Below are 16,217 nucleotides of genomic sequence, written 5' to 3'. Positions count from 1 at the left end.
CTTCCATCCCTTCGTCCCTCAGCTCTCATTTTCTCATTCTTCTACCCCTTCTCTCTCCATCCCTCGTCCCTGCATCCCACATCCTCCCATCCGTCCCTCCTTCAACCTCCATCTTTCCATCCGTCCATCCCTCACCCCTCCATTCCTCTATCCGTTCTCCTTCATCCCTCATCCATCCGTCCCGCCATTCCTCAGCTCCTCTGCTCCCCCGGCCACGGAGCCGCCGTCCCTCCGCGGTACCCTCCCCGCGCCTTCCGCTGCACGGTGTCCCTGGAGCGCCCGGGGGCCGCGGCAGGCGTGATGCTGCCCCCACGGCGAGTCAACACGACCCCCCTCCCCCCGGGAAGGGCGTCTTGCTCCTTTGAAGGGCAGAAGGTCCCCAGCCCCGCTTCCTGCTCCCTCCCCCAATCTCTAAAGAAAAAGCGCTGCTAGAGCTTTCCTATCCTGCTCTTCGTTTTCTTTTTTTCTTCCTTTTTTCTTTGTTTTTTCTTTCTTTTTTTTTTTTTTTCCCCACGCGGCAGAAGGAAACAAAACGGTGCTGTGGTAGGAAAAAAAAAAGGCGGTAAACAAGAGGAAAGCGTATAGAGTACAATAATCATTGTCTATATGAAAAACAAACCATACACTGGATTAGTTCTTAAAAGCAATCTTTCAAGCCTGCTCCTGAAACCTAAAGGACTTCTTGTATGTTTATTTATGATCAAGGCTAAGTATCTGAACATTAAAAATAAAAGAAAAAAGCAGCTTAGAGTGAGTGCATTGTGTAAAGAGTAGACCTGTAAATCGAGTGAGTCAAATAAACAAGAGCACCAAAAGCCGGCTATCAACTCCTTATCCTTCCTCTGAACTCTCCCTGCATTATATAATTTTGATAAACTGCTGCGAGTACATTTGGGGAAAAGATATAGAAATGACGAGAATGTAGCGCTTTTTATCAGAGCACATTAGTAGCCTTACCTTACAAGTAGTTGCTTCCGAGGTTCATCTGTGCATTTCTTACCAGCCCTCCAAGTAAACAAATTACTAAATGTTTAATGCAGACATATGATTCCCTGGTGTCAATGTCTCTGTCCTAGACGTTTCTGAATGGCTTGCGGATTAACTTACTATGCTCTTCTGCTCTGCCTTGTACCAAGAGCCGTGCAGGTATCAACAGCTCCCACTTGTGAAGACAGGGAAGAGAGAGATTGGGTAGATTTCCACACAGCTCCACATTTCAAACTGCTGATTTGCTGTAAGTGCTGTAGTCACTGTAGGTCTGGTCTTCTAACAGGTTTACTCAGTAGGAGAGGCCTGACCCAAAGTTCACTGAAGACAATATGAATATTTCCGTAACCGTGATGGGAATTGGTTCAAAACACTGTTCACTCGCTGTTGGCATGAAGGTATTTCTGAGTGCCACTATTCTAGTAAAAGCTAGTAGGAGCTAGTAAGAACTCCCCAGAAACAAGAAAAATTACTCCCTAGGAACAAGAAAAATTACTAAAATGTGCATCTTTTTCATAAAATTATTGAGAGAAGGTCAGGGACCTGTCTCCATTTCCCTGCAACTATTGGCAAAAATATGTACTGCAAGGCAGGTTACAGCCCCTGGCTAGAGAATGTCCTGTGGTCTCTGTAGCCACAATCAAGCTACCAAATACAGCAGGAAAGGGAAGGGATATTACAGGTCCATTTTTGGACATCTGTAAAGCCAGTAGGAGAACTCAGTGTTTCATTTTGAACCATTACTGCTTGCAAGGAAACTCAACAAATTAATTTTTCGGTGTTTTTCTCTTCTCTGATCACAGTCCTTGAATTAGATCTGAGCACCCATTTAAGATGGAAGTAGTCAGGGAAGGGAAGGGAAATTGGGCAGTGGGAAAGGTTTGGGCTCTGTATAGGTAAATGACATCAACCTGTCTAGTGTGAGTGGCAAAGAAATTGGCTTCTATTTTTTTTAACATAGTTAATGCAGGGATTTAGTATATGTAATGTGGTTTTTAACATAGTTAATTTTTTTTGTTGTTCCTCTCTTGCACTGTAGTTGGTAGTACCTGGCTCCATCAGGGGCAACTGAGCTCAATCTAATAGTAGCCTGGCAGTTAGAATGAGAAATGAGAGGCTGAGTGTAAACACTTTTTCTCTGAGATTCAGAATAGGAAATGAACCATTGAGGTCCTGTCTTTTCTCAGATGAATGACTTTAGCTTTCCTAGTTTTGACTACAAATTTAGTCTGCATCAAAGCAAGCTCATATATGCCCACAGAACTGGTTTTTTACCAAAATTATTTTGTTGGAAATTGGTCAGTTCTTCAGAAAATTTCAGGGCTTGCTTCAGATTCTTGCATGCTCTTTATATATATATGTACAAGTATTTATGTTTATGTACAAGGATTTATCTGCTTCTAAATTGTAGCAGCATTTTCCTTATGAAGAATACGAATATTAACCCTTAAATTTTGAAGTCATTGTTCTGAACTGGTTTATTCTTAGATAGGAGGTTTCATCTCATCTATAAAACCTTTGTAATTTCAGTAAACATTTTTTTTCTCATTGAAGAGAAAATGTAAGCCTTTTGTGATTATACCATTCCTATATAAACTGCCTTTGCAAAAGTTGATTGCTGAGCTTGCCACCTTAGACTGGAAATATGCTTATGTTTTCTGAAGGTTCCAAAATATTTTCTGAGAGCACAGTAATAGGTTTTATTCACATAATGGAAAACATGTGGCTATTAGTAGGTATTTTAAAAGTAAAAAGCATGATACTATAAAGATAAAAAGAAACAGAACAAAATTACAAAAAATAAACCGAAAGAAACAATCTTCTGCCCAAACAGTTCCCCATCTCCAAAAGTAGATATTTATCAAAATCATGTAAAAAAAGACAAATATTTTTTACCTAACATGATCTGAATATTTATGTGAGACTTTTTAAAAGCAACATTTAAGCACTTACTAAAACCTTACATGCAGTACTGAAATGCATGCCCTTCCACTGATGTTGTTTCCATAAACTTAGTCCCACCAGTGTTTGCAGGGGCAGGACTTCTCTTTTCATCTGCATTCATTTTGGAGGACTCAGAATCTGTGCATTTCACTATTTGTAATTGATTGTTGGCTTGGGGGTTAAGTGCATCATTTAAAAATCTATCATCCTTTGACTTACTGTTCTTGACGTTCATTAGTTATGGCTTGCCTTAAACTTGGCACTATTTCTGCAGCTGGATTGCCTAATGCCAGTACCTGGAGCTGTGCATTCAGTCTTAATGACCTTGATGAGAGCAGTGGCTTGATTAAGTTTGCAAAGTTCTGGGACAAGGAGTGGTTGATGGGAACTGTGTTGTAAAATGAGAACTGAACTCTGGCTAAGGCCTTCATTATGATTAAGTTTAAAAAATAACACAAAATGTTAATAGTATTTGAATTGGAGATAGAACTGTATGCTTTCAGTTTTTACTTTGCAACAGACTGAACACGTTTAAGTCTGATACCTGAGTGATTTAAGTCTCTATTTTAAGGCACATTTATACTATCTGCTAATGTGTTTATTTTAGACAAAATAAAATAAAGAGCTTAATAAAATATTTTCTATAGAAGATTTTGCTTGGTCTATATGTTTTATCAAGGATATATAAATATTAAGTGAGAATAAGTAATATACGGTGAACTAGGGTGGTTTGGGGCTTGGTTTTGTTTTTTGTTTGGTGTTTTTTGTGTGTATGTGTACAGTAGCATTTTTATTGAGTAAGACTTTTTGCTAAACAGCAAAACAGGATAATCAGATTTAAAATTTAGAATTAAATGCCTTTTCACTATGACTCATAGAACTGCTCCTGAAAACGTGTTTTGCTCCAGCAGACCAAAATAAAGTAAGGACTTCATTCTTGAATCCAGACTCGTCTGGGGTACCACTATCTTTAAAGGGACACGGTTTGCTGCATCCAAGCCTCGAGCCCCACTGAGCCCAAAGGATGACTGTGAAAAGTACAACTTGTCTTGTTAAGATTTCCTGTCATGAATTTCTTAACAAATTTGATCATCTTCTCTTACCAAATGCAAGGAACTTTGCAGGCAAGCTTATATCAGCAGGTGAAAAAGGAAAGTGTGAGAGAAGAAATGAAATACAGTTATCCCTTTTCCATTACAGGAACAACTCAGGAGAGGGAAGATATCATCAGAAACCAAACATATAGAGACTGGTATAACTTTCTTCCCATTTTAATCAAATGCAAAAGGGACAAATAATTGAACAAGGGAACTTCAATATACTTACAGATTCTCATAATATGCAGTAAATCTTTACAGTTCTACTCTCCAAGGAGATTCTTGAGTAAATAATAATGACTTTGGCCTCTTGGATAAATGAAGATGGATGTACTGAGGAAAATCTAATTATAGATTTCTCCTGCCTTTTTCCTGCCTTGACTCTTATTTTTTGCACTAGTACTATATTGTTGATACTTCATATATATATATATTCATATAGGTATGTATATATATGTTTCAGTTAATGCAGGAAAAAAAAGAGCACAAAACCATCAAGAGATTTGTTTCTTTATTAATTCAGTATTAAATCTGGTGGTTTTGGAACAAAGAATCTACCAATTTCTTCAAACATTACCTACCAAGTCAATACAGCTACACTGCAAACTAACTCTAGTCTGTTCTGTGTGTCATCAACAGAATTCTTCACCAAGGGCCATGTCTTCACTAGGTATGATCTAAAGTTATTCCTACAGTAGGGTACCATAGCAGTAACCCTTTCCAAATAAGGATGCAGCTTATCTTGTGAAAGCTATATATTACATATTTATTTGACTACATCTGAATTAAACAAGCTGAACAAATTTAACAGATAAAAGCTCTGGGTTGTTGTTGTGGGTGGTTTTGTATAGCTTTTCTTTTTTAAATGTTGTTCAGTGCATTACTGGAAGAAATCATCCCAGCTCCCAGCCGTTCTGGCCATTTTTACTGCTAATATCGAGGGGAATATAAATACACCTTTTTCATGTTAAAGCCCAGTCTGGTAGAGTCTGTAGGCTCTGCAGAGCCTACTGTTAGAAAAATGAACATGTTTTCTATTTGAAACATAGCATCAATTATGGAATGGTTTGGGTTGGAAGGGACCTTAAAGATCATCTAATTGCAGCCCTCCCTGTCCTGGGCAGGGACATTTTCCACTAGACCAGGCTGATCTGTATATGTGTGATCAAACTAATGGAGAGAAGTAAAAGCACTAAACTCCACAGTGACTCATTTTACCTTGTCCTTGCAGGGACCTATTAAGCTTTAAAAGTCTTTTCATCCGTTTGAATGTTAATCCTCTGTTCTCTCAAAGTGTTTTTCTTCAGTATTTGTTACAACTGTTAATGATTAATTATAGATCTAACCTTTCTTTTACATTCTTCAAGATTCCTGGCTTCAGTCATTTGTCTGAAAGGACCATAACATGTTTGAAGTCACAAATCATCTTTTTGTTCTCACACTTTGGAGTATATAGGACAACAGAGTCATGGTCCACCAGTATGGTTCCAAATAGTAGCCAGTAATAATGGTAATGCATCAGCTCTAAATCCTGTAATCACATAGGCTAGACAGCTGGCAGATGTGGAAAGCCTCAAATTCATTTGATGTTAGGAAAATATGCAATGGAGTGGGAAGCAGCCGTGAAAAGTTTGTGTATGCAGACGAGTCAGAGTTAGTAGCCCACAGAGGGATTTGAGAAGCTGTCTGTGTTGACTGCAGGAGATGTGGTGAAAAAGAACGCTTAGTGCCTTGGAAACTTCCGCTTCAAGTATGCATACTGTCAAAGGTTTTCATGACAGTTAATGGTAGGTTAATGTTTAAATATTGTTTGCAAGTTTGCAGAGCAAGTAGGAGAGTATTTTGAATTGTTTATGCTGGTTGAAGTTAAATACATAAAATCACTCACTTTATGAATCATTAGAGAAACAGTAGTGACAAAATCCACTTGCCTATAACAAATTGAAACTTCTAAGAAAATATATTGGGAAAAGTTTAAACTTTTCTTGAGTGCATATGATTGAAGAACAAGTTAGATGGTGATTAAAATTTTTGCCACAAAGACCCATTCCAGTAAAATCCATATAATAATTAATATATTTTGAATACTGACAAACTCCATTGGTGCATTACATGATCATTCACACTGGATGTCAATATTCCAGTTTAATTCACTCTTTGGAGGAAACACTTTCCAAAAAACTAGAAGCTACTGCTAAACCCCAAACCGGAAGACGAACCAGAATATTAAAATAAAGAGGTATTAATTTACATAATTACTGTTGTGGCTGTGATAATCTAGGGACATAAGAGAGGCAAGGTCTGTGGAGAGAGAAAATCTCTCTTGCAAAACTAACTGATGGATTTGGAAAAGAAGCAGTACTCCCCTGCCACCTCCAATTTATTTCCTCCCCTTTATTTGAATAATATCGAGAATATAAATATTGAGTCTGATGAATCTGAGTCCTGTGAATGCAACAGGACTATTTGCAGCACAAATAACAAGTGGTAAGATTAGGTCCTGTCATGTTCTCTCTAAACACCTAACTGAATAATGTGTTACCAATCAGAGTCTAGATGCCACTGACTGAATTTATATGAACTCTAAATTCCCCTCTGGAATTTTATTCAGGGGAAAACCAATGGATTTGTGAATTTTTGAAACACCAGATATTCAAAGTGGTTTGCACAAGAAATTTCTCTTCACTTTTTTCGTTGCTACCATTTCAATTATGACCACTCTTAATTGACTAGAATGTCCCAGAGGGAATGTCCAATATAAAGTGGCTTGTTTTCTGTCAGGGTTTCTGAACCATCTTTTAAGCTGCATTGAATTGTAGAAATATACAAATTCATATGTAAAGTTATGGTTGCTACAAAAGGATTCAATCCCTTCAAAATGAATGACACACAATTATTCGTTTATATATATGTGTATATATTTATGTTTAATTATGGGAAAAAAAGTCTGTTACAAAATCTACTCTTATTATCTATATTACCCTTGATGAGGAATATAGTCTCTGGAACATCAAAAACCTTCATACATCTTGAAATAATGACATTGAAAGTAAATGTAAGCAAAAGACAACGGAAGCAAAAAACAGAAAAACTTGAATGTAAACAATTTTCACACTATAATGTAGTTTTCCTTCTTCTTTGGTCTGTTTATTATTTATTTTATGATAGAACAGAAGTTTAGGGCAATGTTTTAATTTATACTTATTAAGGAGCAGTGCAGATATATGATGTTAAAAAAAAAAGATACATAGTAATTACCTGTAATTAACTGTCCTGAAAAAAAGCCCAACACACTACATGGCACAAAGATAGGTGCTGCATGTTAAGTTCAGTGGCTGCATGCTGTACGTCTTGTGGTATGTGCCCATCTGTGGTTCATCATGAAAGACAGACGAGTATAGGTACATTCATTTTAAGCCCCGGGATGACAAGGACTTAGTCTGGATGCCTGTGTATCACAGAACAATGTTCCTCAGCAGGTAGGAATTTTATTTCCTTTTTGCTATCTGGCACTAAGATTTATTGTTTGCATCCCACCCTTTGAAAAGTCATTCGATCTTGAATTAAAGAATTAGTTATGAGAAATTCAGCACTTACCTTGGTAGGCTGCAACAATGATTATTTACTGTCCTTCCTAAAATCTGTCTTTTTCCTAAGTTTTACTTTTCTGCTTCCAATTTATCCAGAAACTGAATCTTTTTATGCTGTTGTCTTTCCAATTAAAGTGTTCCAAATATCCAAAGTCTTTTCCTCTGGGTGTTTATGAATTGTGATCAAGTTACCTTTTAAACTTCAGTTTGATACACCTAAGTAGGCTGGGAATCAGGATAGCAAACCTGACAATTAGTCTCTCAAGGTGCTGAGGCCACCCTGGCTCAGATAATCATGTGACATTTGGAAGAATTTCTTAAGGGTATCAGTACTTTTTTTTTCCATAATTTGTTTTAATTGTACTCAGACATTCTTAAAAAAATAAAAGAAAAATAAAAACACAGATCTCATTCCTCAAAATCCTCTTCACAAGCTTGATTTTCCTGACTACCTATAGCTTGAGCAATGTTTTGTCTGTATTATGCAAACACTGTACTGTGGGATAAACCTGCCCATGACCAGATGCTAAGATGTTTCAATAGTTTTCTCACTATTGTTTCTGAATGCTTCAAAGCCTTTAGTTCAATTTTTCTTCCTGAAAACCCTGTGACACAAGATAGTATTATTATCCTTTTTAAAGAGAGACGCAGATTGATTGACTTAGGCAAACCCTATCAAATATATAAATACTTTTAAGTTGCCAACTTTCACATACTTGGAGACAGATTTTTTAGAAATCTTAAAGTTGCAAGTAGGCAATTTAGTTGGAGATCATTAGCTTAAGGAGATGCTTACTTCTCTTCATGGGTGTTAAGCATCCAACTTCTCAGGTCCACTTGAAGGTTCCCAAATATACTTTAAAAGATGGCCCTTGGCAGGCTTATTTTCAGAATACTTAGTGCTATAACACTTTGTATAGCCAGAACATAGCTCAAGTACAGTTTACTTAAAAATCTGAGCACTCAGTACTTTTATAAATCAGTCCCCATATATCTTGGGTTGAATATTTACAAAAATTCCTTCTTCGAACTTATCTGTACTCATTAATTTTTTTTCCCAGTCACTGTATACCATTGCTTTTTCCTTTTATTTCAGTTACATGGTTATATGAGTACTCAGCAGCTCAAGTCCTTTGCCAGGAGGAGAACAATGTTGATGGTTTCTTCCTCCTCAATCAAGTATAAATTTGGGGCTATTTTGGCTTTCTAACTAATCCTATACCTAGCTCTTTCTTCGTCAGCTTGCAATTTTAGAGTACTTCTGAATTTATTCTATACAATGCATATTATATATTTCATATACTCGTTTTATTGGCTGCTCCTAAAATCAGTTTCATTGAGGTCCAGGAGCGTCATTCCTTTAGTGCTCAGAAGTTGATAACAGGCAAGTTGTGTAGAGCCCTGAAGCCTCTGTGGTTGGGCCCATGCTCCCATGCCTCCTCCTGCATTACCCCACATTGTTATTCTGAAGTCAAAGATATTTCATTCTATGCAGACTAACCACTAGAACAGCTACCTGTGACCAACACGTATTACTTATAGAAATATACCAACACTACAACAGCAGTAGGTGCTGCAGCACAAAATTATACGAAGCTAAGAAAGGCTAAAATAAATTAGGCAATATCCACCTGGTCATTAGGCAATTGCAAGTTCAACTAAGCAAACTGAAACAAACCTTAGAACTGGCAAAGGCCAAAGCAGACAAGGAGAGTCTGAAAAGCCTCATCCTGTGTCCATGCAGTTATTAACAAGCCTGTAACCTGTGATACTGCAATTACTTGACTACAGGGACACACCAGTTGACAATCTAGAATTAGATTAGGTGATTCTAGTCTTTGGAGACCAGGCTACAACCAGACTGTGATTAATCTGCTACCAATGGTGAGGAGCAAAATGTGTGTTCCTGAGCCTGTCATACTAATCATGGTAAAGATATGGCTTTAGAGCTCTTTGGGTTGTACTAATCATAAAATCCAATATAGTTTGAAATCCTAAAAGTATAATGAGCTCTCCAACATTTTAATTTCTAATGTTGAATAATTTCCTATGAATTTCCATGAGTGAAATTCCTACTGTAGAAGTTGCAAGATGGAATTTATATCTCACTAACTAGACTGGCTTTTTTTTTTTTTTTTAAGTTTTAGTCTAAATTCATGACTCAAAGAAAGGATTCAGTAGATTGGCTAATGTTGGCCCAAGCTTTGCTATAAATTAATAGAAAAATGCAGCTTGGGCCATAAGACTGAGAGAAAGAAGATCTTTGCTAGGCAACTTGTTGGGGGAAGTTTAAGCTATGCTGGTACATCTGTGTGGTTCCCTGTTTGGTATGGTGTGGGCAGACTCTGGCTCCACATGTGCATAGTGACCACAGTGTATAATAGTATATAGTGACCTCTGCCAGCACTGCAAAATTTTAAAAGAGGAAAACCAAGCAACATGTGCAGTGCTCTAGTGTGTTACCTCTATCTTGCAGACTGTGATTTGGTGGATCTGCCATATGAATCTTCCCAGGTGTAGTCTTGTCCAGGCTGCATGTGGAATGGAGTAGTTTTCTTTTTTGATGTTGACCTCCAGTACGCTGAGGGTATTCCAGTATGTGAAAACATCTGCATTTGGGAGATAAGGCCATGAGGATTCTGATAGAGCATTTTGATAAAACAGTTTTGCTGGAGCCAAAGACAGACACCCAATCTAGGTTCTTGGACTTCCAGCCAAACTGTTAAGGAATAGCGTAAAACCAAGCTACACAGAATTAGATCCTAGACTCAAGCTCAGACTAGTACCCCTTTCTAAAGTCACTGGCAGTTGTCTATCTGTATCCAGAAGAAGAAAATGGTCTTTAATAGTAATTAAATGACTCTTGTTTACTGCCATAAGTTAATTAGTGTGGTGAATTGATGCAACATGCAGGAAAATACTCAGCAGGCATGACAAAGCACTGTAAAACATCTATGTATTTCAAATGTTGCAAGCCTATAAAATCCCTGAAGATCACACAATCCCTCGCAAACCACCGAGCTGGGATCAAACACTTTCCAGCTGATGGCATTGACTGTATACCATCTTGAGCTGTAACAGTATACAAGGCATGTAATATTTGTTACTCTCGAGTAATGAACAGATATTGCGGGAGGTACACAGGAATATTAAAAAGTATGTTTTTACACGTTCCACCTGAATAAGAGAAGGTTGTCTTTAAAGACGTGAAACTGTAAAGTACTCTTTTGGTATACATGGTAGTAATAAAACATGATTTAAAGTAGGCACTGATTACTGAGAAATTAATGTATTGTAAGTCCTTATGAAGAGGTTGCAAGTCTGAGTAGAGATTTGGAAGTTTGAGACAACTATTCAGCAGGCATCTCTTAAATCTCTTCATGAGAGGGACTGGAGGCACAGCTTTGAAATTTCTTGGCATTTTTGGAGGATTGAAAATAACACTTTCTCCTCCTCATTTGACATATTTTAACAAAAAATATTCATATCACAAATTAAGCCTCAATGAAAATAGCTTAGCTTCCTGGCTGCTGACACTGAAAGAATGCTTTCCAATGCATTTCAGAAAGGCAAACGTGTTTTTGTCAAAGAAAGAAGGCTGTTATCCACATTCATTGAACATTATCTGTTCTTTGTGAACTTTTTTCTGGATCTTCTGCTCATTGTACTGTATTCTGTTACCAGTCAAATCTACTCAACAGAAGTTCATCATTTTACCACAGAATAATGATGCACTAAATGAACATACTTTACTCAGAATAACACTACTCCACAGCGAAACAGTCTAGCTTTGCTTTAGTCTGCTTTACTCAGCCAAACCATGAGACATTTTTAATACAAAATATCATCAGACTTAATTTTTTTCAAGCTTGTCTAAAGTTTGGTGCCCTCTCCTTTTCATCTCTTACTACCTGATTGGATGTCTCAACGCAGGGCACATCCGTACAAATGACTTTTTGCCTGATTTGAAATTTTCATAAATATACTCCATGACAGCTTTTGAGCTCCATTGGTAATTATGACATATCAGAAACCAAGGATGGGGATGGGGGAGGGTGGCAGTTTCACTGATCAGTGAGACCAGAGATTATTTTGAGAGTAACATTTGTAATTTAAGCCCCAAACCACTCCATGCATAAGGTAATCAAAGACAGAAGGTCCTGTGCTTAGTATTAATTATTTTTCTTCCTGTATTATGTTATTCACACGGGACTAAATCAAGAGTGACAAAAGAGTTACTTAGTAGAAGTTTTCTTATATCCTACCACAGACTATTGATGAGGGATGTTTCACAGGAGTACAATATGGTAGTTGAGAATTGAGCCTTAAGCTTTGGTAAGAAAGGGTCAACAGTTTCTTGAATGTAATTGGATTTTCTTATGTTATCTCCAAGTTTTTGATACTCCATTCATTCTCAGCTTATTGGAACAAATTCCAGGAGGGAGTCAGGTGACCTCGGCATTTTTCTCTGACAATTATTTTTGATCCTTTCGTCATGTAACCTCTCATCAAATCAGTTTGATAGACCAAATTCTTATCTGAAACAGTCTCCTGACTATCTCTTTGTGACACAGACCTATGCACTGGATCCTCTGAGAGACAGTGAAGTGCTAATATAAAATTTGCTCCATTATTATTTCATATTCATCTACTGTATGTATTGCACATATATATTTGCAATATGATTTTGATCGATTTTATGATCACTCTTTGATTATCCTAACATTTTCCTTTCTTTACTTTTTTCTTTCAGTGTAAGTGTCAGCAGAATAAAGCTTCTTTTTATAAAGCTAGGTACCAGGTATTAAGGTTTTCTCCTTTATTTTTTGTAGGATATAAATTGAGTTTCAAGATATCTCTTACCTTTAATACTTAGTTATTCGTAAGTGTAATATTAGTCATAAAAGGTTCACCTTATAGTCGATTGTGTGGGTCAGTATTTTAGAGTGTGTTTTAGACATTGAGTTGGCTCCAAAGCACGACTAAGTGAGTGAAAGATATGTATTAGTTGCCATGGTTTTGGAATATGTCCAAAGTTATATTGTTGTAAATCACTAGGAAAACCCTTTCAACCTCCAGAATTAACCTACTTTAAAATCTCAGTGATGTACAGAAATACATTTTTGGCTGACACTAGACTCACAACCTCTTGTGCAACTCAATTTCTTCTTTCAAAAAACTACTGTCCTTCTGGATTCATTATAGATAATATTTTTACTATACCTTCTAAATAGTAGCAGTGTGAAAACTTTTTTTTTTAAATTTGAAAAGGACTTATTCTTGCTCATCTAAAAGTAACACTAGCTTTTGCTGTAGCGAAGAATATTTTGTCCATTGCAGGAACCATTAGATGAAATTGTTTGGCCTGCACTTGGCAGCAGGTCAGACTAGATGAGCTTAATGGTCCTTAGTGGCCCTAAAATATGAGTGTGTAGCTTCCTTCTAATTGCCATTTAAGTCCTTGTCGCCATCACTTGGAGAAATTTATAATTCTCAGAAATAGTTCCATCAGTCTGAAATTACTGCATGAATTTTAAAGAGGATTTTTTTCCCTGCTTAATGATAATCTCTTAGGCCTAGATTCACACTGGAAATTTTGGTTCCCAGTGAGCCAAACTACGTCTGCAGTTCTACTTATCATCATCCCCAGCCACAGGTTAGGTAAGTACAATTTCCACACAACGATTAAAGAAATACTTTAATGACTGGGAAGGTATGTCAGAACAGGATTCGAAAACTCAGTGTACAGAACTTCTAAGGTAATTAGGAAGAGATGTTGAAGTGAAGAACTTGGCTTCAAGCCCCCTTTGTGATACAGAGATGTCTAAATCCGATCTGGGTAGACACACCTTTGTGCAGTGATTAATTTTTTCCCAGGTTTAGGTAATGAAGTCAGTAACTTTTTGTAAAGGGCTAAGCCACTCATAGAGCAGGTGGAAGTTTCAGACCCTCATTTGCCATCTCATATTTGCTATCAAGCTATAGGATATGATGTGACATACTAATATTAGTATCTGGTGATTATGTCATTCTTATTTTTATAAATACTTTAAATATTTACTTGAAGCCAATGCTCAGATTTATGGTCTATTAGTTCATATGTACTGTTCCTGGCTCAAAGCCAGCGCAAAGTGAATGTTTACTTTTGAGTGGTCAGGTGTGTCTTCTCCTGTGGGTTAGACTGTATGCTTTAGATCAGAATGCCACAGCTAAGGAAGAGTAATGATACTTGTGTGTCCCACTGTATTTTAGGCACAAAACAGACACAGAGCTATTCACTGTGGCCAAGAATCAAGTAATTAAGAGCTATAGAGGTTTTGCTGACAAAAAGGAGGGTCTTTAAGTGATTACTAAAAGGTAATTTCAAAATTAGGTGCCTGAAGAGGCTGTTTGATCAAACCCCCTTTTCTTGAATTTATTTTTTTCCCCAGAAAATCTATTTTAAGATCAGCATTTAAAACGTGAGATAAACACTGTGCCTGTACTAGGTCTGTTCTGATGAGGGGCCAGAGTGCTGCAGCTACAAAGAGGAAATAATTGTGCTTGAAACAATTCTCAGACACATCCTCTCAGATGAGAGAAGTTAGAGAAAAGCCTCTGGAGTTGCATGCAGAGAAATTATTCATGGGTCTCATTATGCTCTCTCCCTCTCCACTGACCAGTTTTAGACATTGGCTGGCAGAAAAAAAGACATTCTGCTCTTGATGTAACAAGACCAAATGCCTTTGGGCAATATTTAGTCCTGCTAGTAGTGGACCACCTCACTTGCGAACAAATACAATTCTGCCTGCTTATGGGGGTCAACCTCTTCTCTCAGGCAGCTAGTGATAGGACAAGAGGTCATAGCCTCAAGCTGCACCAGGGGAGGTTCAGGTTGGACATTAGGAAGAATTTTTTCCCTGAAAGATTGATAAAGCACTGGAACAGGCTGCCCAGGGAGGTAATGGAGTTACTATCCATGGAAGTGTTAAGGAAATGACTGGATGTGGCACTTAGTGCTATGGTTTAGTTGACATGGTGGTTTTTGGTCAGAGGTTGGATTTGATGGAGGTGTTTTCCAATCTTAATGATTTCTATGATTCTGTGAAAGAAATGGAATTCTATGATTCGAAACAGGATTGTACATCTGTGACCTTTCATTCTTTAAGAAGACTCATGGTAAACTAGCTTCTGCCCCATCAAGTATAATTTGTTGGTTTTATTTCCCTGCAGAAAATGGAAGAAAATTACAAAACCAACCAAACAACACACACACACATATTAAAAAAAAAAAAAAAAGAAGTAATTTAAAGTTAAGAACTTACTCTTTTTTTGACGGAATTGTGAGAAACACTAGCCATATACACTCAGTCAGCCCATACTGGCCCTAGTCTGTAGCTATGACTGGCAGAAGTGAAAATAGTCTGACTTTTAGCAATGAAGACTCTGAGCTTGTCATGCTTCCTTTTAATCAGAATTCTGACTGTGGCAAATAATCAGAATTCTTGACTGTAGAAAGTACAAATGACACTTTTACTATAAAATGAGGGTATGCATAAACATATGTGTGTGTATCTGATGAATAGAAAACTGAAAATCTTTAAGAACCAATTATTTCTAAACTAAATAGAATATGCTTCTAGCTCTTTTTCTGCCACAAACATCCATCTAACAATAACAGGGCATCTGTTGAATAGACATGCACATGCAATGCAAGCAGGCTTAATTTTTATTTGTTTCTCATAAAAGATGTCGCCACAGTTTTATATATTCAATTTTGTATAAACATTTAAGTGAATAAATGAATAAAGTACAGTTAAAATGAATAAATACCAATAAAGATTGTGATTAAATACAAAGCAACACAGCAGGAATTTCAATAGGTTGAAACTGTAGTCACATCTACTCAAGAGGGTGTTAACAGTATGCTTCAGACTCCCTGTTGTCATTTTGAAGCAACAAGAATGCCTGCTGCCCAAATGCTTCCCAAATCAAGTAACTTTATAGACTGAATTTCTTCCCAAGTGAAAATCAGGTATTGATGATTATCATTAACACAGAGCTCTGCTGCAAGGCTTACTTGAATGATTTGTTCATTACTGGTCTTCTAACACTTTGTAGGGGAAACTGTTTGATGCATTAATAAAGAGCTAACACATGTAGAAGGGATAGAACTATGGATTTACTAATATGTTGGGCATTGCACTGGTTTTCATTACAGGCTTATTGAGCTCGAGACTGGAGACTGGTTGTAATCCTTAACTTACGGGAGAAGTATCCACCTAGATTAATGTTGTAACATCGTGTTCTTTAGAAAATATAATATGTCTTTTAGATACAAAATATGCAACGGTCAAAATGTTTTTGTTATAATTTTATTCAATTCTTCCAAGAATTATTCTATTAATATTACTTATCAGTTGATTTGAGTGTTTAATAAAACAAAAAACAACTGATTTGTAGGATTCACAACTGAATCCTACCTGGCTGCTATCCCTATCAAGCACCCCCCCGAATGCAGGGGAAAAATCAGGCTGGACCATACTAGAACAGTATATAGGCCTTCTGAGCTCATACAGAAAACAATGCATTGTGTCTCTTTGTTGTGTTAATATACTCC

General features: G+C 37.0%; 1 protein-coding gene across 2 annotated transcripts in view; it reads right to left on the bottom strand.

Moving 5' to 3' along the window:
• The window catches only part of FUT9 (fucosyltransferase 9), a 102,394-nt gene extending 101,249 nt beyond the window's left edge, over positions 1–1,145 (bottom strand). Inside the window, exon 1 of one of the 2 annotated variants that reach the window (XM_017834044.1) lies at positions 958–1,145. Coding sequence is in view for 1 of the 2 variants with exons in the window: in XM_017834042.1 (XP_017689531.1) it covers positions 136–172 (37 nt within the window). In the remaining variant the exon portion in view is untranslated. Of the gene's footprint in view, positions 1–135; positions 260–957 lie in introns of those variants that run through there. The other variant, XM_017834042.1, reaches the window with a different exon arrangement.
• Positions 1,146–16,217: the final 15,072 nt, after the last annotated feature.

Source organism: Lepidothrix coronata, unplaced genomic scaffold, assembly GCF_001604755.1.
Source record: "Lepidothrix coronata isolate B3197 unplaced genomic scaffold, Lepidothrix_coronata-1.0 Scaffold227, whole genome shotgun sequence".
NCBI lineage: Eukaryota > Metazoa > Chordata > Aves > Passeriformes > Pipridae > Lepidothrix > Lepidothrix coronata.
Note: the sequence above shows the minus strand (reverse complement) of the source record. Positions and strands in the feature narration are given on the sequence as shown.